Below are 24,268 nucleotides of genomic sequence, written 5' to 3'. Positions count from 1 at the left end.
CTGTGCAAACATTGCCCCTTAGAAAATCACTGCTAGTATTTTAACTCCTTTTTAGGTTCAGGGGTTCACTAAATGCAAGTAATGTCTAATTTCATAGACCTTGGGGAAAAAAACCTCTTCACGTTTTTTCTTTTGACAAATAATTCACGTAATGACATTATACCTGAAATCCTCATGTTTTCCTCTTACTGCTGCCTTCAGATGCTGTGACTGATTTTGCCTCCCATCCTGGTTACTACGGAAATTTAGTGGAGGCGTCAATGGGCAAGTGTTGCATGGCAACAGAGGAGATTGAACGGGACCTGCATCGCTCATTACCTGAGCACCCAGCCTTCCAGAATGAAACTGGGATAGCAGCCTTGAGGAGAGTTCTGACAGCTTATGCACATAGGAACCCCAAAATAGGATACTGCCAGGTGAAGAATTATTAGCATGTAGACAAGTATGTTGATGCGCTCGCTCTCTCTAGAGCAATTCTCTGCTTACTCAGTTTTGTTATCCCCTCAGTGGGTTTTGCAATGACTCTATTATAAATAACGTGCTTTGATTTGTTGCATACATAATGAAAGAATAATTTAAATGTTGTGTAGTTCTACTCTGAAAAATGAGGATGTAAGAATGGCCCTTTCTGACTCAGACTTGTTCCCTGTGTATGTTCAGAATTTTCATTGAGAGTCAAAAATAAATTCCCACTACTCTTGTTAGTGCTGAGTGCAAGTTATCTCATGCAGCGCTCAGCGAGTGAGCAAAGTAAACTGGCCTGCAAAGATGAGCTTCACATAGGGGACCTGTGCAGGGATTTGGTGAGCTGAAATCCTCCTCTTCCCGGGCTGGTGGCAAGTACATAGCACCTGTGCAGTGTAATTACAACCTATTGGCTCTAATAATGTCTCCACCTCCCCTCCAGCCTCCTGAGTTCTGACCAGGGGAGTAGTGTAGTTCTAGACCCATGAGCCAGCTCCCTTATCTTCCATGCAGACACCTCTACAGAGGCAGAAAACCCATGTTATGACACAGTTGGATGCCCATTTTGCGTCTTGACAGATATAATGCTGTGTTTTCATGTGGGGCAACATGAACCATCTATGCAAGAGTGGCATGTATGAACTTGCAAATCGCCCTATGGCTTAAAGTCTTAGCTGGGTTGCAATAAGAGAATCAGTCTCTCTCTTCCCTCCTTTCCCCCCCCCCCCCCTCCTCCCCCGGCCAAAAAAAAAAAAAAAAAAAAAAAAGGATATCTCCGCAGTAAGAAGAGCAGTGTTTTGTGGTAAGCTGTCAGACGGTGGGAGCCCTGGGGGTGAAAGGCATTTCTCCTGCCAATTAATTGATGTTTTATCTGAAAAGTTTTATTGTTGTTTTTTAAAGCAGCCCTGCTCTAGGAGCTTTTGGTGAAAGCGGGGGTTCTGCAACTAATAAATCCCATTTTCTTCTTTGACCTCATAACAGTCTATGAATATTTTGACCTCGGTGTTGTTGTTGTATGCCAAAGAGGAGGAAGCTTTTTGGCTGCTGGTTGCTGTGTGTGAGAGGATGCTGCCAGATTACTTTAATCACCGAGTGATAGGTAAGCTTGTCTCTCTTCCACTCTTTCATTGAAATATTACACTGGGAATGAGGGAGTGAAATACTGCAAGGCACCAGGATGAAAAAGAACTTGCAATTCTGATTTTGTTTACAGCTGTGCAGAATACCATCTGTGAATTGGTATGTGAGAGCACCATTTATATTTGTGTAATTGCTGTTTGCTCATTACAGATTTCACTGAGTCTATCTGAAATATTTGAAAATTAGTAAAAAAAAATTTCTAATGTACATCTTGGCTTTGCAGTCATTTTCTTTTGCTGATCAGGGAGATGCTCCGTTTATACCTCAAGTGTTAAACCGTGCACATGTTTAATTAAAAACAGGCTAGCTACTTGCTAATCTTTGTTCCTGTAAAGTATTGAGTGTTATTGGGATGTCTCCCCCAGCTGTATGGATGGCATATGTAAGGATACGCTGTGGTAGCTATTTCTTATCTGCCATGCTTGTGATCTCAGGATGCTGGAGGAAGATAGGATTGTATACCTGGAGAAAGAGCTGATCTCAGCCCTGTGTTTCTCAGGCTTCAGAGTATACAGCTGTGGGAGATACAACTTCCACCCTTTCTGCATCTTATGCTCTACAGTATGCCATGCAGGGTGTGTCTACTTGTTCTGCAGTATAGGTACCTTTAAGACACAGAAGGCCAAACTTTCAGAAATGTGCATTTAAGTTGCTTGTGTGAAAAGGTGTAACTACATGCACAGTGCTTTGCTGCAGATGCAATGACCCGTTTTATACACTAATCTTAGGCATGTACTATATATATATATATATATATATATATATATAGTACATGAATATATATATATTCATATTCCATTATTTGCACTCGCTTGTCCTTCCCTAACTGTTTTTAAATGGAAGCTATTTGCTTTATGTTGAGTTTTATTCATTTTTCTGTCTTTACTGCTAGCCTTAGTGCTTAGCTATACCATCTGCCATTGTATCCCCTGGTCACTGAATAGGGATAAGTGCAGGCAGTTAGTTTAAGTTAGAGGAGTATTGCTCTAGGGTCAGTTAGTAAAAAGGTTAATGGTGTGGTAGTTGATACTACCTACACAGTGGCAATGTGTTTCATTCTCAGCTGGTGATGAGGCACCGTTGTGTCCCATCAGTCAGAACCTGCTCCTCAACTGCGAACATGGCTTTCACTACCATTTTGAATCTGACGACTTGCAGGTCTGCCTCTCAACTCTAGATTTGCCTCCTTCCATCCAAACTCAAATCTCAGCCTGTCTTTCTGATATCTCCTTGTGGTATCTCCATCAACTAAGGGCTTGTCTTCACTGCAGAGTTAACTTGGGCTTTTGCTCAGATGTTTTCCCTAACTTGATTCCTGTCCACACAAAACTCTGTTACCTAAGCGGAGTGATGCTTTACACCCAAGCTAGCTGGGCCATCCTGGGCTCTAGGCTAAAACTCCAGTGCTGCTTACATTCAGGCTGATTTCCTGCCCACTTTGTGCTGTGGACGTAGGCTAAACCACTTGAATGCTTATATTGCTCCAGTGCCTTCACACAGTTCTTCCTGTGTGCCCAGGCCAGACAAGTTCTCCCACAATTAATTGGGAAAGAATTATAGCTCATTTTACTGCAGCACTAAGAACGCTCTGACATATTCTTAGAAGTCCTGATCCAATGGCTGCAAGTTGAAGCTAGACAAATTCAGACTGGAAATAAGGTGTACATTTTTAACAGTGAAAGTAATTAACCACTGGAACAATTTACCAAAGGTCACGAAGGATTCTCCATCACTGACCATTTTTAAATCAAGATTGGATGTTTTTTTCCTAAAAGCTCTGCTCTAGGAATTATTGTGCAGAGTTCTACGGCCTGTGATATGCAGGAGGTCAGACTAGATGATCACAATGGTCCCTTCTGGCCTTGGAATCTATTAAAAACCTGAGTGCTCAGACCTAGGTGCCAATAGCCCAAGTTCAGTCTGTATTGAAGACGTGCCCTAGCCCTTAACATGACCAAAGGGGAATTCCTGATCTTCCTCCGCCCTCCCTCTCCCTCCCTCCCCCCAAAATAGGTCAGACAACAATGTTATTCTTCCTGTTGCTCAATTTTGTAATCTTGGCTTCATCTTTCACTTGGCCCTCTCTGCTGACTGTCATATCCAGGCCTTGTCTAAAAGTTATTGCTTCTTCCTCTACAACATTTCCAAGATCTAAACTTGCCACTCTGCCAAAATTCTTGTCCAAGCTTTGATCATCTTGCTCCATAAATTCTGTAATCTCTTTCTCTCTGACCTTGACACCCCCTCTTTGGCATGTGACAGTAACACATCCAGTCAAAATCCAGCTGCTAAAATCGTTGCACTGACTGTGCCACACACAGCCCTTAACTCCCTCCCTCCCTGACTGCACCAGAGACACTTCTTGCTCTTACTTTCAGAAATTAGCCTTGCCATGTGTACCTGACTGTTTATCTTTATTGTGAGGGCCTCTCAGTCTTACTCTCCTCCACTGATGGCAGCCTTGATTACCTGAGTCTGCTACAAGCACTTTTCTTTATGCCACCCCCCTCTGAGCCATAGCCACTTCCTCCTCCAAGTACTTCCTCCAAACTCACCTTTTCTGTGTCGCTTACAGCCAACTGTAACCCCAATAATGGCTAGGCAGGTGGCAAGCTGTGAACACTGCTCCTGGTTGATTGAGAATTGTGTGAATCCCGTTATTTTTTGTTACCTTGTTTCCCCCATCTCCCACCATGACCTGTTGGTCTTCTCTATTTGTTATGTCTTGTCTGTGGCTTTCATCTTCTGTTTGTACCATGCTTTAGGACAGTGAGGACCTGGGTTCAGTTACTGGCTCTGCCACAGCCTTCCTGTATGATCTTGGGCAAGTCACTTTGCCCCCCTTTGTCTCAGTTTCCCATCTGTAAAATGGGGATAATAGCACTTCCCTCCCTCATGGGGTGTTGTATGTGTAAATACATTAAAGGTGCTCAGATACTCCCGTTATGGGGGCCATAAAAGTACCTTAAATAGACCTGGTGGGCCACTGCCACAATTTAAACATTACTAATAACCTGGCCTTTTGTAAAATGTACAGCACTTCATGTATATCTATTGTTAAACTTCTGACTTCACAAATCTGCTATCTATCCTCCTTGCTGTCTCTCAGGCACAAAATGCCTTCTCTACACTTGTTTGCCAAGCTACCTCTGCCTCCTCATTCAGTTCCTTCCTAAAAACCCACTCTGCCTCATTGCCTGAGAGAGTTAGGATAAACACACACCAGCTTAATGGAACTGTCAAGTGGAGTCCATGTTTTGCTGAGTAATCGTGATCTTATTGTCACCTGTTCCCTTCCTCCTCTCTTTTCCCTTCTCTTTTTGTCTGTTTATGGTCCTCACGTGATGAATAATGTCTGAGTTAGATGGCATGTGCTGCGAGGTGGGGATTGTGTCTTTCTTGTTTCTCAAGAGCTCTTAGCTCTCAAATTATTATAATCATCTTTGGATCAGGGTTGGATCTGACCATCTCACATGATAGCATAATTTGCATACTCCCCATCTCTACTAGGGTGCCTCCTTATGACTTGATGTAGAAAGTGCTTAAAAAACAAAATTGCTGTGTCCAGTGCTTTGGGATTTGGGTATGAAAGCTGAAGCTTTGGGCTTCTTGTCTCAGGAGATGCAGGATGTGCTCTGCGTTTGGGCAGTAGAAGTTTTGAGTGATGTATCATAGAGATTTGTATAGCTTGATTTTAAAGCCAGGAATTTCATAGCAAGCAGAACTTTCTGATAAGGAGAAATCTGGGCTGGGAGGAGAAACGTGGGTTGCGTGAAATAACTGCAGACAGACAGAATACAGAAAATGACTGGCAAAGAGAACTCCTTTTTGTATACAGTAAACATCTTTAATCCAAGGCCCTGGTCTCGCATATCTGATTTGCTACCATGGATTCTTTACGCATGTGAAGTCACATTGACTCCAGTGAAGCTATCCATGGGCACAGGGGTGTGGGCTAATAGATAAGATTGCAGGATCAGGGCCTGAATGTGCTCCATATAGAAAGATTGTCTTTAAGGCACCAAGGAAAACTTACGCCTGGGAATGATAGGAAATTATATATTTTTTTAAACATCCTACTTTTTACCAAATAAATACTTCCTTCAAGAGCAGTTTTTTATTTTCCACTCTAGTGCAGCTGCTCATCTTTTTGCAGTTGGTGTGTGTATGGAGTGCTGAACTATGTACCCCGGAAGGAAGGGTTTTTTTGCTTCATTTTTATTGCATAAATCCCAAGTTGAACAGTAAGCAGCTTTTAAAACTGTTCTTGCTAGCACTTAGGTATAAAATTGTCTGTAGCCAAAAGCAGCTGCTGCTATTATTATTTTATAGCACCTGAAAGGGTGCTAGGCACTTAACAGAAAATGACACAGGCCTTGTGCAAAAGAACTTACAATAAGTAGTATAGACACAACACGATGGGTGGGGGACGAGGTTTATCACTGTAGGATAATATGGTTACTCACGTCAGGTGCGTACACATCTTGATGGTTCAGATTTCATTTTGTTGATTTGGCAGCTGTTAACTGTAGATCTCAACAAATCCTTTCGCCTCAGCTAACCCTGTGGTTTCATTGTGACTTACAGGTGCTCAGGTAGACCAGTCAGTCTTCGAAGAGCTTATAAAGGAGCGACTTCCAGAACTGACTGAACACATGAAAGATCTGTCCACCTTGGCTTCCATTTCCCTTTCGTGGTTCCTTACCCTGTTCCTCAGCATCATGCCCCTAGAAAGTGCTGTGAATGTCGTAGACTGCTTCTTCTACGATGGAATCAAAGCCATTTTCCAGTTGGGCTTGGCTATTCTTGAAGCCAATGCAGCAGAACTATGTAACAGCAAGGATGATGGACATGCCTTGATGATTCTTAGCAGGTATCCTCCTCTGTCTGAACTTCAAATTATATAGTACTTTCAAATTGCTCTGCTTTAAAACTAATACAAAGGAATGTGGCTACTGTATCAATAGTAAGAGAAGAATAGATTTAATTTTTTTATTAAAGTTAATGTTTAAAATTAAATATACACAAGTTAAGAGGGAAGTTACTGTACATCTGGGGTCAGGCTTGGGTTAAGGGGGGTTACAGGTATCGGTTGCAAGGATGAAGAGATACATACATATCGCATAACCGGCATAGACCCAGATTAGGGTGCAAGGGTTTTTAAAGCGTCAGTGGATAAGTAGGCTCGGGTACGCCACCCATGGAATGAATAAGGAGTCCAAGTCAGTAGCGGTGTAGCGGATAAGTACATGGGTCGGGTGCGTCCCTTGGTTCATCAGGGATAGTATAGGCATATGCAGTAGCGTCTAATTCAAGTTCGTCTTGTTGCTGCTGTCCCATCAGTGTCTGATCTCAACCAAAGATTTAGGAAATTTGGCTAATAGAGCCCCTATGAAATTTCCTGGCAATACTGAGAGAAGCAGGGGACTGCGTCAATGTGTACTATTTACTGCTGCGCTTAGCTTCTTCCCTTGACTGAAGAGCTTCTTGTCCCAGACTTTGTGGAGACAGAAACGTTCTTCCTTGGGGGGTGTCTGCCTTCAGTTATTGGCTAGATCACAATTCTAGTGTGAGTAATAGTCAAGGCATTTTGAAAAGCTTAGTAGCATAAAAACCTGTATATTTCCATTAAGTCTGAGCCAGAAGACCATGCTTACTTATTACTCTGCTCACAGCATACACAGTGAAGTAATCTGTGTTTGTATTGCTTTGTTCCCTTTAGGTTTTTAGATCACGTTCAAAATGAGGAAAGCCCTCTACCTCCAATCGGTAATCACCATGCCTTTTTTAGCGATGATCAGGAGCCCTGTCCAGTGACTGAAATAGCTGATCTGATCCGTGATTCCTATGAGGTAAAATAAAACTTGATATCTCCTGGATTTTCTGTGATACTTAAATAACAGTGTGAGTTTCCATAGCATAACCCTCTGGTAATTCAGCCCCTGGATAAGGTGCTCAGATACCACAATGATGGGTATGGTGTAAATACCTAGTTGGGTCAATAAACTAGAGACTAAATATACTGAAACACTTTCATTTTTCTAGGACTAATAATACTATGCACTTTTTACATTTTCAGAAAAGTTAAAAAAATCTATTCCTGTATTCTAGAAATTCGGAGACCACTCTGTGGAACAGATAGAGCATATGCGCTATAAACACAGGATTCGTGTTCTACAAAACCATGAGGATACAACCAAACAAAATGTGGTGAGTAGAATTTTCTAGCACTTAGGGTTTTTTTTAACTACTATTACTCTAATTAAGCTTGCTTTAAATTTAAAAAGGCACCTCAGTGTGAGTTAAGGGTGATCTGTTTGATGTTTTTTAGCCTCCATGCTTTTTTGCTTGTATTCATAATGTGCCTAAGATAGATTTAAAGGGGGGACTGGAAGACATATGGAACCATAAATGTTTCAGTTCTTGGCTGTCCTTTTTCACTGTGTAGAGTACAATGTGGGAGCACCCATTTCTTGACCATGCCATTTATATCAGTGCTGGTATTCACCACTGTGCTTTTCCCTTCTTTTCCTTTCAGCTCAGAGTTGTCATCCCAGATGTTTCAATTCTTCCTGAAGAGTTAGAGGAACTATATGACTTGTTTAAGGTTGGTATGTTTGAAAAGTAGAGGGATGAAGACAGAAAGCTCCAGTGTTCTATCGGTTTAGTTTGCAGACCTTTATTTGGCCTTATACTAGAGCTTCAGTGAAGAACTGCAGAAAGAGGGAGTTACTATATTATCAGTGGTGCTGTCATTTGGATAAGATGTTAAACTGCACCTTGTTGTTTTCCTCCCTTCAGGTGGCTGTTCAGCTAGATTATAAAGAGCAAATTTAATGATCATTTAAGACAGTGGGGCTTGGATTGGGTCCCAAGGACCTCATGACACTTCTTAAAAGAGCCAAGAATAACTTCATGACACTTAAAAGAGCACAAGATAACCTTAGCCTGCCCCTTCTACCCTGTAGTACAAAAAAGGACTGCGTAAAATCAGGTTCTATTGTATTCTAGCAAATTCTGTCTGCACACAGGTTTAATAATGCACAGCTCTTCAACCTGTGTTCTCTGTGCTGAGCAGCAAAAAACTTAAGTACCAAAAAATCCCCTTCACTTTCTTAGTCTTAATGTTCTTTAGAGGCCAGGCCTCACCTCTCAGTAAAAAAAATTAACCTGGAGTCCATTCCATTTACTTACAATTTCCTGGGCTTTGACAAGTTTATAAATAATGTATTTAATTGCCTTGTTCCTAATTTAATTTCCTGGATTTGGGTTATTCTCTTTGAAACAGTTCTTTTTTTAGTAATGATGTGATATTTACCTGACTCCGTTTGTCTGTGTATTGTTTACCTTACAGCAATAACTATTAGGTAATTGGGAGAAAATATTGTAAAACTCTTACTAGTTTTGAAAATGTTACCTACTAATTACCCATGGGAAATCATGAGACAATTTGTCGGATTTGAGACTTGAATAGTGTTCTTTTCCTTAGGAATTGTCTTGGTATCATCACACCTACAAAAAGAGGTTAACAGTTCCAGCATACCTTGATATGAATATTTAAGTCTCTATCAACTACTATTCTTAATAATTTATGTAATAATGTTTTCTTTTCTACGGCTTCTGATTCCTTTTAGAGAGAACATCTAATGAGCTGCTACTGGCAAGGGATGAGACCTGTAATTCTGCGACATGACCCAAGTCGGCCGTATGCTGAGCAGTACAGAATAGACTCTCAGCAGTTCACTAACCTTTATAAACTTGTCTCACCATGGACGTGTGGGGAACACACTCAAATTGTAGCTGAAAGAACGTTCCGACTTCTGGATGAAAATATGGACCATCTCATCGAATTCAAAGGATTTGCTAGCTGTTTAGGTAGCTACCTTTGCGACAATCCAACCGGCACTTGGGCTCGGCTGGTGGCGGGATGGGATGCAGGGCGGCCTGGCTTCAGTTAGCATGCCAAAGTGAGAGAAGGACATCTTTTTCTTGAGTTCAGTTTAACTAATCTCTCTTTTGTACTGATTTCACTTTGAAGTAATCAGAATTATAAGGCAACCTAAGGACCTGATTGAAAAATCATATTAAAATGCTTCACAGTTCTCAATCACCAGAAGTTTTACTTTTGCTAGGAAAAACTTTTAGAAGACGTACCACGTTTAAAATTTTCTAAACATTCTTTTTTATTTGGAGATTACAAAATCCCCTTTTCTCCCATGTTAGTTTCTCTTCCCACCCCCAATTGAGAGAGCTGCCTAGTATCTTTTGTGTTTCATAATCCATTTAGTCTTTATATAACTAGGGGGCAGAACAGTAGAGAATCTCAGCCCACCTAGGGTCTAGCTTTGGGAGCCTTATTTTTCTCTTATACAGCAACCTCCTCCCCTCTTTCCCTGTACACAGGCTGTGCTTGGATCGCCAAAATTATAACCTGACCTGGAGGGAACTTGACTTCTTTGCTCGGGTATGCCTGAGATGCAATTAGTGTCTGAATGGCATGAGGCTGTGCACCTCCATATCTTGCCAAAGTTGAAACTGCCTTACCTGTAGTGGGATACCAAATCCAGTATTCAGACACAGATCTCCTCACTTAATGTCTAGAACTGATTTTTGATACAGAGCTGAGCCACTGTATAACTCTTAACGTGAGCTGATGTGAGTAGTTTAAAAAAACCCTTCACAATATGTTTTGAGTGAATTAAACATTAGTACCTTGTCTGCATTGGTTATTTAAATAAAATAGGGGAGCCCTCACTGCTCTGCTTATCCTACAAGACAGTCATGGAGGTGTATGGGAAATATTAAGAGGAAAATGGTGGCCCCCCAAATGAGGGCATGGTTTTGTTCAGCTGTGGCAATATATAGCCTCTGCTAGGCCACTTTGCATTCTTGCCAATATTTCTAGATTAGATGTGTTTCATGTTTAGTAACAGTAAGCCCTACACACTAGCTGGTCACTTGCTGGTCTTAAATATTTCATTTTAATACACTGGCTGTATGTACATATGAACATTCTGTTGTACTTAAAGAACTCCTGATTATTTTAAACTCTGGAAGTAAATGTTCTGGTGCACTGTTTATTTTCCTCTTGTAGATGTTATGTATAATGGAGAAATGAATGAAAAGATAAACCTGTTATACAGGCTGCACATCCCTCCTGGTAAGAAATTTGAAAGGAAAAGATCATCCTCCCTTCCTCTCCCAGTCCCCATAAACAGACTTTATGGGAAGCAGAAGTTGCTGAATGAATATACATGGCTGCCCTCAACTGAGAGGCTGTGCACTCTACATTTCTAATGGTGCTAGTTAGTTACAATTTTTTAAAATTCCAGTCTAAGCTCTTCTTCGCTGAATTTTGAAATTTTGGGTGTCTTCCTATAAACAAGGTGGCTTACAGCTGCTATACTCTGAGATGTCTTGCAATCGATTCTGGGCCCTTTTCCATACAGGAGGTAATTGTTCTAAGGGGTTGGTACTCTATTTTTATTGAAAAGATTTGCTGCATGCAGTACTGGTTTGACCTTGCAGAGATACAATCCCAGTCTAACATGTGATTAGGTGATCAGAGTTTGAGTAATATTTTATACAGTGTGTGAAGCTTTTTGTTAATGTGTTACTCTTGGCAACATTTCCTGCTATTCCATTACAGTAAGCTGCTTGTTTTCACACAAGCATAAAGTCTGATACAACTAGGCAATGCTGAAATAACAATCACCTGCAAAGATCACCTTTAGTATAAATGCTAGTTTTCTTCCTGAGCTCAGAGGATTAAAATGTGATAAAGCTCTTAATTATTAATGCACCATGTGAAGGATCACTAACTCTCTCAATTTATTTAATTTTTTTTGGTAGCTCTCACAGAAAATGAGAAAGACAGTCAGTCACCACTGAAGAATCCTTTATTGTCTACTTCGAGGCCACTAGTATTTGGAAAAACAAATGGTATGTGCTGTCGAATTTATAAAATTGTTAGTATAATTATGTACATAATAGAGCTGTCCAGCTCTAAGTTCATTATTGGTCAAGTTTTTTCTCCTCCCCAGTTTCTGGTTTTTATTTGAATTTGTTGCAGTGGACTTAAAACTAATGTTTGTGTTTTTCCCCCACCCAAGGTGATACAGTAGATTACCAGAAGCAACTGAAGCAGATGCTTAAAGATTTAGCCAAAGAGAAGGATACTAAAACTGAAAAAGCAATGCCAAAAATGAGCCAGGTATTCTATATTGAGGATGTAATTTTAAATAAGGGTGGGAAATACCTTTTAAAAATGTCTGAGCCCAACGGTGCAGCTCTTTCTAATGGCAGGTACCACAAACAAACTTAAATTACTCCGTGTACTAGATTCAAAATTTGAACTAGTTTGGACCAGGTGAAGCTAATCCAAAAGGGCCCTTGACCACCCCACCAGCAACTCTCTCTTGTAAATTGAGAGCCCATGTACCTCCACTGGCTGCAAATACACTAACGTAGTACTGGGAAAGAGGTAATTTCTCAAATAGCTAGGTCCAAGCCATATCTATGTTTTCCACAGGCCAAAACCAACAAGCAGCTAATGCAAATCCCAGATCACTTGTGTTGTGCTTACAGCACTGTCAGTTTCTGGGTTGACTGAAGATGTCACCCCATCCCAAGGCTAATCACACACTGCCCATTCCCATGAAATCCTAATCTCCCTCTCCAGACTCCCACCCACACACACTCTCTCTCTCTCTGGAGGCGCTCTCATTCTCTCACTCACACAGACGGCTTGTATGAAATCCAGTCTGTCATATTACATTAGGAAAGTATTACTAACTGCCAGAGTACGTCCTGGTAACTTTTTTTTTTGGCATTTTATCCAACGGCTAAAAGTCTTTAAATTTGTAGCAAGAGTTTACAAATGAGGATGCTTCTGCATGGTACTCTAAAATCCTCTCTCGCCTTATACTTACTGCCCAAACTTTTACAGCTATTGTACTGTATCTGTGATATGGTGTGATCAATAATTTGACCTGTTACAATAATTTCCCCTTGCCTATTAGAGGGAATTCATCCAGTTCTGCAAAACCTTGTACAGCATGTTTCATGAAGATCCTGAGGAAAACTCTTTATATCAAGCCATTGCCACTGTGACCACTTTACTACTTCAGATTGGAGAAGTGGGTCAAAGAAGTAGCAGCTTGGGGAGTGGATCAGATGAATTTACTGAGGATGTACATTCTGAGGCCTCGGCCTCAGACCAGGATATTGTTTTTACTGACACTGTGAAGACTACTCATAAAGAGACTCCATCTTTACCTGTGACTGAAGGGAACTGGATTATCTCCTTCGAACAAATTTTAGCATCACTTTTGACTGAACAGTCACTAGTAAATTTCTTTGAAAAGCCTTTAGAACTGAAACCAAAACTGGAGAATGCAAAGCTAAATCAGTACTGTCTCAAAACAAATGGAATGAGTGACCAGTCACTAGCGGAACACATGAAACTAAATACACAGTAGCAAAGTTGCCTGAAACTGACTGCACTGAAGTTACACCAAAGCGACGTGTTGAAAGGCTGGCTTTTAGTTAGCAGTGCACTGTTTTGTTTGCTCCTCAGTTTGAGAGCTTTAAAAGCTAAAGGGGTGTGTAGTTTGTGCTATTGATTTATTAAATATGTTCTTGTTTTGAATGTAAAAGGAAACATCTGTCTGCACTGTGAAGACACTGCAGACCCATTACGTATTGGGAGAGCAGAAGCTGGCTCCAGTAGTTTTGTTACAGAGTTTTTGTTTTTAATTGGGGAAAACCCTCCTCAGCTGTCTGCAGTTTGTTTATGTGGTGATTTGGTTTTTTTTTTTTTTTTTTGCACTAATCCTGAAGACTTGTTTCAATGCTGGTAATTGAAACTATTAATATTTTTGATTGTATTCAGATCTGTATGTCTTGCTAATCTTAAGTGTACATGGACTGCTTCTGATGTTCTGTGAAAACATGCACTTTTCAATTAAACCTTTTTGTACTGGACTTTACCCTAAGTAGGGGGACTGTATCAACTCTTCAACTAAAAGGAATACCCATGAGGTAAGCGCAGGACACTCACTCTAACCCTCCTATGTAAAGGGTACTTTTCAAAGTGGGGGGGTTTGTAGACCATACTGCACAACTTACTCTTCATGTTTTTCTAAAAGCACCAGTGAAGATTTAAGAGAAGAGACCTAATTTAAAAAAAAAAAAAAAAACCCTTTGCTACCACCACCAATAACTGTATGGACACTATTTTTACAAACATACACATTGCCATGGAGCATTGAACCTGAGGTCCATGTAATTGAGTCTCTTGCCTCTGATAGGCAAGAACTAGAGGTTTTAGAGGATACAGAGGCATATCTCCTCCACACTGCACTAGTGATCAGGGGTTAAGCCGTGAAGCATAAAATTTGTCTAACTATGGATATCCCGAAAATAACCCCATCCTTTTTTGAATCCTGTGAAGTTCTTGGTCTCAACAATTTCCTACAGCAGTTTAACTACAGATTGGGTGAAAAATCTTTTTCCTTCTAATTTCATGGGCTGTCCCTGTCCCCATGTTCTTGTTTTGAGAGGGGTACAACAAACTGCTGCTTTACCATTTCTAATGTAAACAATATATTTCAAAAACACGTATCATCCTTCTGCTATAAAGGTAACACCCCACTAAAGCAAGCAGGAATTTCAGCTGCCTAGCCACCAACTGCTGATTTGGATATGCTGTAGATCTTTGAGCATTAAAAGACACTGCTCAATAGGATATCTTAGTCAGAATAAGTGTCACTTTTATAACTTTATTGTATTGAAAAGCAGTTTAGTTTTCATCCACATTGACTGTCTGTAGACCTGCAAAAAAATAAAATAAAAAAATACAAATGATTAGTGACCAAGATAGTCTACTCTAAATCTTAGCTGCACCTAAGGAGCTTTACTCAAAGCCACAATTAGCAGTTAATCACAAGATTAAGAATGCTGATGTCTTTTAATTAACTAACTAGGCTAACTAATAGAGATGAGCATTTTTAAAGCAGCAAATAGACTGCCAACCTGAAGGTACAACTTAACTCACATTTATGAATTTTTTTTAATCTACTAGTGCCACAACATTTAAGATTAAATTCACAGAATTATTCAGTTTCAAGGTTAGACTGTCTGTCTGTGTGGGTCCGAGAGCAGCAGAGGTAACTGCTGGGCAAGAGAAGCCCCCCACTTCTTCCTCTGCAGCAGAAATTTAAGAATAAAGTTCTTTGACAAGAATGAATCTAGCTAGCAACATACTAGAACAGCCACAGATACCCAGAAGAGTCTCCCTTGCAGCAGATGCTTAGTAGGCTTGGCTTTGCCAACCGCCTTGCTCACAAAACATGCAATGGAGAAGAGTATGTACACTTACTTTTGAAAGTGGTGACAGGTACATAGGTAACCAGCGTGTATAGTTTGTTGGGTGAATCTTCATCCTCATTGCGTTTTCTGGATAAACGTACACGGATGCGGTAGGGAACATTCCTATAATGAAAATATTGCATAAGTTTATGTAGTTTCTTTTCAATACATTTTACATAAATGCAATTTCTGTCTGTTGAATTTAAGATCAACAATTTGAGTTTCGTGATATGCAGGTTGCAGATTACCCTTAAACAAAGTGAGTCTTATCACACCTGGTATGTAAAATGAGTTCCTGGATGTTTTAGCCAAGAAAATACAGTAACACCTCACTTAAAGTCATCCCTGTTTCGTTGTTACATTGCTGATCAATTAGGGAACATGCTCATTTAAAGTTGTGCAATGCTCCCTTCTAACATCCTTTGGCAGCTGCCTGCTTTGGCTACTGCTTGCAGGAAGAGCAGCCTGTTGCAGCTAGCTGGTGGGGGCTTGGAACCAGGGTGGACCGGCAGCTCCCCACGCTCCTAAGTTCCCTGTGCAGCAGCTGCCCCTCCCCCCACTGCCATGTGCAGCTCCTGCCCTCTGCCTTGGAGCTATTCCCCAAGACTCCTGCTTGCTGTGCGGGGGGAGGGAAGAGGGAGGCTAATGTCAGGGTGTCCCCCTCTCCCTGCTTACCCCATCTTCCATAGAGCAGGGGGGGACACACCAGGGCTCAGGACTGAGGGAGCTTGCAGCAAGCTGATCTAATTAACAAGGCAGTGTACTTAAAGGGGAAATGCACATATCTCCCTCCATTCCTGCTACCTTGTAGAGCGAGAGCGTTAACCCTTGAGGGCTCAGCCAATTGCTAGTTCAGGGGTCGGCAACCTCTGGCAGGTGGCTCACCAGGGTAGGCACCCTGGCGGGCCGGCCAGACCAGTTTGTTTACCTGCCGCGTCAACAGGTTTGGCCGATCACAGCTCCCACTGGCCGCGGTTTGCTGCTCCAGGCCAATGGGGGCTGTGGGAAGCTGCGGCCAGCACATCCCTAGCGAGCCGCGTGCCAGAGGTTCCCGACCCCTGTGCTAGTTCATCATTTAGCAGTAAGGGAAATATCCCACCCTCTGACTCTTCCACCTCAACCAAGCTTCACAATCATCATCACTGTGTACCAGTATTAAATTGTTTGTTTAAAACTTATACTCTGTGTGTGTGTGTGTGTGTGTGTGTATATATATATGGTCTTTTGTTTGGTGAAAAAAATTTCCCTGGAACCTAACCCCTCCATCCCCCCTCCCCCACTTTACATTAATTCTTATGGGGAAATTGGATTTGCTTAACATTGTTTTGCTTAACGTCGCATTTTTCAGGAACATAACTACAACGTTAAGTGAGGACTTCCTGTAACTAAAAGAAGTGGCCTATAGCCCTTATGGATCTGGGGTGTTTACACTGTCACTGCCAATTCTGTACCTGAGGGCAGATAAGAGCACTTTTCATAGGCTTCTTAAAGTGAAGAGCTAGGGAGGGCTCTCCCAAGAAGCAAACAGTGGGACTATAAAAATGGGAGACATTTGGAAATAAGGACAGATCAGTCTGCTTTGAGGAACAAGCACCATTACTGGTGTGCTAGCTGAATATCTTTGCAAGTGTTTCCCACATGACTAACAGTAATACAGGGCAGACAATTAGATGTTAATACATTCTGGACCTGTCACGCTCCCTGTCAGTACCCAGCTGGGGAAGCTAATGATCCAACCAGCAGACCAAATTCAGGGATGAATTCTGGTCATGTGCCACCTGAGGCATGTTGTGCATATGCTAAGAAAAAGATGCTTGAAGTCTCATCCTGGACAGAGCATAAAGCACTGTTTTCTAACTACCTGAGAATCAACAGCTAAACTTGTGTGTGTGTGAGGGGTTGCAAGATTTATCCAGATACTTATGGTATCATCTGATGGTAGCAGAACATGTTTTTTTAAAAAAGGGGGTATTTGAACATGCCACATGTAACAAAAGGATAAAATATTTGAAGCCTAAGTGGCCTGTGAGACATTAACTGTATTTAGTCCTTCAAAGCTAGTCCCAGCCTAGTATCCCTGTATATCTTATGTTTGTCATTTTGAGGATGTAACCGTTGAGGAAAAGAGGCACAAAATGATCTGTCCAAACTCTCTGAGGAGAACCTACATAGCTATTGCCCATAGTATAGAATTCAAGATTTTGAAACTGCCCTGCCATGAGAATCTGATTCTGCAGAGGAATAAGGGTAGAGTGGTGAGGAAGAGATGCGAGTCCATGAACAGACTGCCAGGGGTGGGCAAACTTTTTGGCCTGAGGGCCACATCGGGTTTCCAAAATTGTATGGCGGGACAGTTAGGGGAGGCTGTACCTTCCCAAACAGCCAGATGTAGCCCGGCCCCTGACCCCCCCTGCTTCTTGCCCCCTGCCGCCCCATCCAACCCCTTCTCATTCCTACCTGCCCCCATTCCCCACCCTCTGACCACCCCGCCCCCGACCACCACCCCAAACTCCCCTGCCCTCTATCCAACCCCTGCTCCCTGTCCCCTTACCGCACTGCCTGGAGCATAGCTGCGCCACCCAGAGCATTCGGTGGCGCAGTGAGCTGAGGCTGTGGGGGAGAGGGGAACAGCAAGGGAGGGGCCGGGGGCTAGCCTCCTGGGTCAGGAGCTCAGGGGCCGGGCAGGAGAGTCCGGCGGGCTGGATGTGGCCCACGGGCCGTAGTTTGCCTACCACTGCGTTAAGTAGTGCCCTCTGCCCCCAGTTTCCTCCCCAAGGCTGCAGAGAAGACTCTTAGACCATGTCTACGCTTGGCGCTGCAGTGACACGTACAGTGAAGACGCTCCATGCCGCCGGGGGAGAGCTCTCCCGTTGGCATAAAAAACCCACCCCTGGGAGCAGCATAAGTTATGTTGGCAGGAGAAGCTCTCCCGCCAACACAGCACTGTGCACACCTGCATAGGGAGTGGAATATTCGCACCCCGTAACAACACAAGTTTTGCTGACATAGGCGTCAGTGAGAGACCCACATTCACGAAGGAATTTACGCATCACTGGTATACCAAACCCCTACTCAGCAGCTGCCCAACCTTATTGTTTTTGATGTAAAAAGTTCCCTACCCTAGGTGCCAAGTTTCTGCATCCGAGTGCCTGTCTGACACCTACACCCCAGCATGATTCTCAAACCAGATGAAAATAGGCAGGTCTTGCCTGCAGGGTCTTATTTAGTAGGTGTGCTCGGAGCACACCTAATTCCACACAAAATGACAAGGTGGGGAGGAGGCCTTCCTTATAACCTTGAGCCCAGTGACTAGGGTACTGAGCTGGGGTGTGGGAGACCCCAATTCAATTCCCTCCAAGCCCTGATGAGCAGAGGATTCCCGAGCAGGAGTTTCCCACCTCTCAGACGAGTGCCCTACCATCGAGCATAAGGAATAAAAAACTAATTGAAAACAAGTTTATTTTTTAAAAATCTGTCTAAAATTAAATTGATAACCTATATTAAGGCCTAAACTACTTATACTCAATCGTTTAAATACTAAAAATAATATTAAATGGTACATACTTGCTACCAAGTTAAAAAAAAAAAAAAAAAGTCAAACCACCAAACTAAGTACCTGGAACCAGATTTTGCATCTACTGCTGTCAAAAGCAAAGGTTAGCACTTCAGAATGAATATTTTCTTCATCTCTGTTTATTGAACTAGTTCAGCTCAATGACTAGTTCATTAAAAATTAAGTAACTGATTGGAAGAGGAAAACAAGCTTTTCTGCTTTTTCAACTTCCAATCTATTAATAAAAACTGGGTATGAGTGTGTGACCAGAAATAATCAGTTCAATTAATTAACTACAGATAATTCCTTTGTTTAATAAATAGGCCAGTCTTTGTTTTGCTAAACTTTTTTCTTACATATGCACCATATTTAATGTAATCTTATATAAACAATTAAAATGCTGGTTTTTGCATTTAATTGAATTTTAATTTCAATCCAAAGAGCTTGACAAATCAAAGTAAAAAAAAATATTGAGTCAAATGCATTATTAATCATTTTCTAACATAATAAAGTAAAATTAAGAATCTGAATAAATGTAAATTAAGCTATACAGTAGAACATCAGATTTACGAACTGCCCAGCTGACTACACACCTCATTTAGAATCGGAAGCATGCAATCAGGCAGCAGACTACATATAATACTGTACTGTATTTTTTTTTAACTACTAAAAATAAAGGGAAAGTTCAAAAAAGATTTGACAAGTAAGGAAACTGTTTCTGTTATTGTTTCATTAATTCAATTAAGATGGTTAAAAGCAGCATTTTTCTTCTGCATAGTAAAGATTCAAAGCTGTATTAAGCCAATGTTCAGTTGTAAATTTTTGAAAGAACAACCATAACGTTCTTGTTCAGAGTTATGAACAACCTGAGGTGTTCGTAATTCTGAGGTTCTACTGTATAACTGTATACATGGGTATAGACACAGTAGTTCCTCCCAGGTAAGCAAAAAGCAGCACTAAATTTAGTGTAAAGACTATATATAGTTGCAATTCAACATATTTTGACGGTTACCAACCAATGAGAATCAACTTTTCTTTATGAAAATAAAAGAAGAGTACAAATACAAAACACTTATCAATTATTTAAATCAATCCACCCTGCTAGAGTCATTTGGCCCTACTTAATTACAAAGTAGAATGACTTCAAGAGTGATTGAGGGAGCCCTACATTAGAATATCACATCGTCCACTGGTTAGGGCACTCACTTGAGAGGTGGGGAACCCATGTTCAAATCCTCTCTCAGCAGAAAGAGGGGGAACTGAACTGGTGTCTCCCAAATCTGGGTATCTAGCCACCTGGCCAAAGATTATAAAGGAGGCCTAATTCCCCCCACCTTGTCTGAAGAGGGAGTTCCCAGCTGCATTTTGCAAACAGATAGGAACCTCCTCTGCAGCCCAGACCTAGCCATGAGAAGGGGGGCAGGGCTTTCAACACAGCCCTCTAGTAGGCATCTCCCCTTGGCTAGTTTAGGTGGCTCCCCGCCTAGTGTACTGGCTCGTGTGGATCCCATTCTCAGGTGCCTCTTTTTCTCCCCATTCATTGTCTAGGTGCCTAACCCAGCGTTTGTGGCTTCCAGTAATTTTCTAAGAAGCTAAACCCCTTTGTGGATTTGGGCCCTAAGCCCAAGATCTCACCCAATCACTTATAATACCAGAAAGGAAACATCTGCAAGCGAAAGGCAAATACTGGTGAACAGAAGAGATACTTAGAGATTCTCCCACGTGTGTTTGTGACATTCTTCCTCCGCTACCCATGATTAAAGCCCCTGGGACATACCTTATCCCTTTGGCCCAGACTGCTTTATTCAATCTGGTGTCAATGCGTACATCAGGAGTACCCATCTCCTTCATTGCAAATTTACGGATCTCCTTGAGAGCACGGGGGGCGCGTTTCTTGAATCCCCTGAGAACAGAGAAAACGGTTATTTAGCTAATCTTTAATAAATATCCCTTACACTGGAAACTTGCCATGGATCTAGCCAGACTGTCATTCCATAAGCATATAAAGCCAAAAGGTTTTGTTGGACTATGCTAACCTTATTGTTGTTGCAACAACTGCATCTTTTCTCAAAAATCACCAAGTTATTTCTAAATAGATACAGATGTGTAATGTACATACAATTTCAATAAAATTTCACTACAACAAGCCTGTTGAACTAACTGGCTCCAAGGGCTTATTTCAAGTTGCCCCTTGGATGAGATTTTTAAACTAAGGTAGCACAGCACATGTCAAAGCACCATTTGTATATTGCTGACAGATTAATATCTAATGCTAGGAGTCGGTGGGGAAAGAGAGGTTAGGAGCAAGATGGCAGGAAGACTAAACAAGAGGAAGACACAAACAGTGTTTCAGACCAAGTACCTCCTGGTAGTGAGAGAAAAAAAAAACAGCCTCAAAAAAGTAAATAAAATGAAATAGATTTATAGAATCAGAAAGTGGAAAGAACAAAAGGAACTGACTGAATCACCAGAGGAAAAAAAACAGTGTTTTTCCCCCTCCCCACTTCTGTAGAAAAGTATTGACGTTTATCAATTATCTTCCACTCAGTAGAACAACTTCTCTCATCTATCCGATACTTTCCTATTATTGGCTCCTTAAAATTTATAAAACTAAACTCAAGTTAAAAAAAAGTCTCTCTCTCACTTGAATATAACTATACAGCCAGCTCCCAAGTAAAATGACAGAGTTCCTGTACAAGTCTTCACTCTCTATAAACTCAATAGCAGTGTGCTATACCTAGGAAAAATCATGGAAAGTGAGAAAAACATCCTGAGAACTGCATTTGCTAGAAACCATAATCACTCAGGCCTTGATGCTACAATTGGATCTGCACAGGTCTACATGCAGGTGCAGAACTGAGGCCTAATATACCCCATCACACTGAAATCAGCATCTTTAATTACAACCATCCACTGCCAACAGGTAGAAAGCTTACTGGAACCATTTCCAAACACCAGCCACCTTAAGCAGGTAAAGTAAGGTCAACTTTATCGGGACAAACAAGGCATGAAAAAAGCCACTCACACTCCATGGATCCGTTTGTGAATGTTGATGGTATATTCCCTAGTCACCACCTCATTGATGGCAGATCTCCCCTTCTTCTTTTCTCCACCTTTCTTTGCTGGAGCCATCTGTGCAACAATGAAAATCACGGACTCGGTTTGGGCCTTTCCAGCAAGTCATCTCTAACCCTTTCCCCCTCGCACATTAGGGTTTCTACAGTCAGAAGTCTAGTTCAGCTTAATCCACTTTCTACAGAGCACAAGCCTTGCAGGTTTCAAAACATGCAGCTACAGTGTTACAACTCCATGATTCCCCCCTCCCCACTGCAAGGTGCTGCACCACGCCTCAGTTTGCTTACCCCTTCCCCCCCATGCTTACATGACACCCCGAAAGCACAGAACCAGGCTTTTACACTTGGCTCCAGCTTCCGGGGCACTCAGGAAACCCCCTTGGCCCTGCCCTCAAAACCTGGAGCAAACCCTAGCACTAGAGATGCCTCCTACTGCTAAACAAGCACCCGCACCTCTCCCATCCGCCCTATACAAGGCCTGGGCCCCAGCCCCGTGCGGGCCCCTGTGCCCACAACCCCCTCCCAGCCCCCTGTGCCCACAGCCCCTCTCCTCCCCTCCCCTCCCCCCCCAGCCCGGGCCCCTGTGCCCACAGCCCCTCTCCTCCCCTCCCCTCCCCCCCCAGCCCGGGCCCCTGTGCCCACAGCCCCTCTCCTCCCCCCCCCCCCAGCCCGGGCCCCTGTGCCCACAGCCCCTCTCCTCCCCCCCCCCCCCCCAGCCCGGGCCCCTGGGCCCACAGCCCCTCTCCTCCCCCCCCCCCCAGCCCGGGCCCCTGTGCCCACAGCCCCTCTCCTCCCCTCCCCCCCAGCCCCTCTCCTCCCCCCCCCCCCAGCCCGGGCCCCTGTGCCCACAGCCCCTCTCCTCCCCTCCCCCCCAGCCCGGCCCCCTGTGCCCACAGCCCCTCTCCTCCCCCCCCCCCCCCCAGCCCGGGCCCCTGTGCCCACAGCCCCTCTCCTCCCCCCCCCCCCCCAGCCCGGGCCCCTGTGCCCACAGCCCCTCTCCTCCCCTCCCCCCCAGCCCCTCTCCTCCCCCCCCCCCAGCCCGGGCCCCTGTGCCCACAGCCCCTCTCCTCCCCTCCCCCCCAGCCCGGCCCCCTGTGCCCACAGCCCCTCTCCTCCCCTCCCCTCCCCCCCAGCCCGGCCCCCTGTGCCCACAGCCCCTCTCCTCCCCCCCCCAGCCCGGCCCCCTGTGCCCACAGCCCCTCTCCTGTGCCCCGGGCCCGCAATACCCGGTGCCCCGGGCGCAGGGTCCCCTGGCCACTCGGGCCGGGCGGGGCCCGGGGCTCGGCGGGGCCCGGCGAGGCGGATGGCGGCGGATAGGCGGCCGGGCCCCGTAACGAGCCACTCACCCTGCCCGGGCACAGGTCGGAAAGGAAGGCGCGGGGGATTGTGGGACGAACCAAACCGGAGGGGGCGGGGGGAAGCGAGGAGCACTTCCGGGTTGGGGGAAGGCGGGACTGCGCCTGCGCGGCCCGAAGAGGCGGGGACCGGCGGTTGCAGGCAATGGGGGGCTGGCGGGGACGCAGGATCGGGCCCTGCCTGCCGGGAAGGCCGAAGCGCGGGAGTTGCTGGGCAACCCGGCAACCCTACAATAACAATCCCGCCCTCGAGCGCCCCCTGCAGCCGGGTGTTGATGGGCGTTTGGTCCGTGTCCCGGGGCCTGCGGGAGGCTGGGGCGCGAGTCCAGCCTTTCCCTCTAACCTAGGGTTACCATATTTCAGCAAGCAAAAAAGAGTATGAGGAGCCCCGTCCTGCCCTAGCCCCGCCCCTGCCCCCACCCACTTCCCGCCTCCCTCAGAACTCCCGACCCCCCCCCGCTCCTTGTCCCCTGACTGACCCCTCCTGGGACCCCTGCCCCTAACTGCCCCCCAGGACCCTACCACCTACCTGTATCCTGACTACCCAAAACCTTCTCCACACCCCCCCCAAAGCCCCCCCCGAACTCCCGACCCCCCCATCTCTTGACTGCCCCCTCCAGAACCTCCCTGCCCCTTCTCCTGCCCCCTGGCCCCCTTACCCCGCCGCTCAGAACATGGTGTTGGGCTCTGTGCGGAGCCGGACACGTGGCTGCGCTCCCCAGCGCAACACACAACCCGGTCCCTGCCCCTGCACAGTGCTGCCGGAGCGTTGTAACCTAGCAACCCTGCAATAACCCAGTGCAATAACCTAGCTGCTGTACAATAACCCAGTTCACTCTCTCAGCAACCCTACAATAACAACACTGCACTGCAGCACTCTGCGAATAGTACGGCTATGTTATACACTACAGCTTACCTCAGCCTAGCTGTGTACAATAAATCAACCCGCAGTAATAAACCCAGCACAGCATAACTGTCCTACAGTTAACATAGCACAGCCTGAGTGGTGTATAATATCAGCTCTACAACCCTAAAATAATAAAACAGTGCAGCATGATGACCCAACAATAATAATAGCCCAGTGTAGTGTAGCATTTTTACAGTAATAACCCAGTTTAGGCCTACAATAATAACCCAATACAATAATAACCCATGACTGACGACAGTAACAACCCCTACTGCATTATAGCCTTATAACAATAAGCCAGAGCACTGTGCCTGCTCTGCAATAATAAACCAGTGCAGAGCGACAGAGAGCCCTAAAGCAATAAATTGGCATAGCATGTTACAATTCAAAATGGGGCTGGGAT

General features: G+C 44.0%; 2 protein-coding genes across 13 annotated transcripts in view; one reads left to right on the top strand and one right to left on the bottom strand.

Moving 5' to 3' along the window:
* Window positions 1-13,590, top strand: part of TBC1D8 (TBC1 domain family member 8) — an 81,331-nt gene extending 67,741 nt beyond the window's left edge. For 7 of the 11 annotated variants that reach the window (XM_005283254.4, XM_042840786.2, XM_005283255.4 and 4 more), the window contains 11 exons: window positions 202-416; window positions 1,447-1,564; window positions 6,193-6,478; window positions 7,328-7,457; window positions 7,717-7,815; window positions 8,144-8,212; window positions 9,240-9,480; window positions 10,700-10,765; window positions 11,458-11,547; window positions 11,718-11,818; window positions 12,627-13,590. In XM_005283254.4, the coding sequence (XP_005283311.2) occupies window positions 202-416; window positions 1,447-1,564; window positions 6,193-6,478; window positions 7,328-7,457; window positions 7,717-7,815; window positions 8,144-8,212; window positions 9,240-9,480; window positions 10,700-10,765; window positions 11,458-11,547; window positions 11,718-11,818; window positions 12,627-13,085 (1,874 nt within the window). In that variant the 3' untranslated portion in view covers window positions 13,086-13,590. The remainder of the gene's footprint in view (window positions 1-201; window positions 417-1,446; window positions 1,565-6,192; window positions 6,479-7,327; window positions 7,458-7,716; window positions 7,816-8,143; window positions 8,213-9,239; window positions 9,481-10,699; window positions 10,766-11,457; window positions 11,548-11,717; window positions 11,819-12,626) is intronic. The other 4 variants (XM_065580893.1, XM_042840783.2, XM_065580891.1 and 1 more) reach the window with 1 other exon arrangement.
* A 777-nt stretch (window positions 13,591-14,367) lies between these two features.
* Window positions 14,368-23,298, bottom strand: RPL31 (ribosomal protein L31). 2 transcript variants are annotated; one of them, XM_005283256.5, is made up of 5 exons: window positions 22,950-23,298; window positions 21,555-21,661; window positions 20,307-20,432; window positions 14,987-15,099; window positions 14,368-14,439 (listed from the first exon to the last, which is right to left on the bottom strand). In XM_005283256.5, the coding sequence occupies exons 2-5, from the start codon at window positions 21,659-21,661 to the stop codon at window positions 14,408-14,410; spliced, it is 378 nt and encodes a 125-aa protein (XP_005283313.1). In that variant the 5' UTR covers window positions 22,950-23,298; the 3' UTR covers window positions 14,368-14,407. The 2 variants fall into 2 exon arrangements, with proteins under 2 accessions (XP_005283313.1, XP_042696721.1); XM_042840787.2 differs by having other exon boundaries at window positions 22,830-22,985.
* Between the last annotated feature and the right edge of the window lie 970 nt (window positions 23,299-24,268).

This window comes from Chrysemys picta, chromosome 1 (assembly GCF_011386835.1).
Source record: "Chrysemys picta bellii isolate R12L10 chromosome 1, ASM1138683v2, whole genome shotgun sequence".
NCBI classification, from domain to species: Eukaryota; Metazoa; Chordata; order Testudines; family Emydidae; genus Chrysemys; species Chrysemys picta.
Note: the sequence above shows the minus strand (reverse complement) of the source record. Positions and strands in the feature narration are given on the sequence as shown.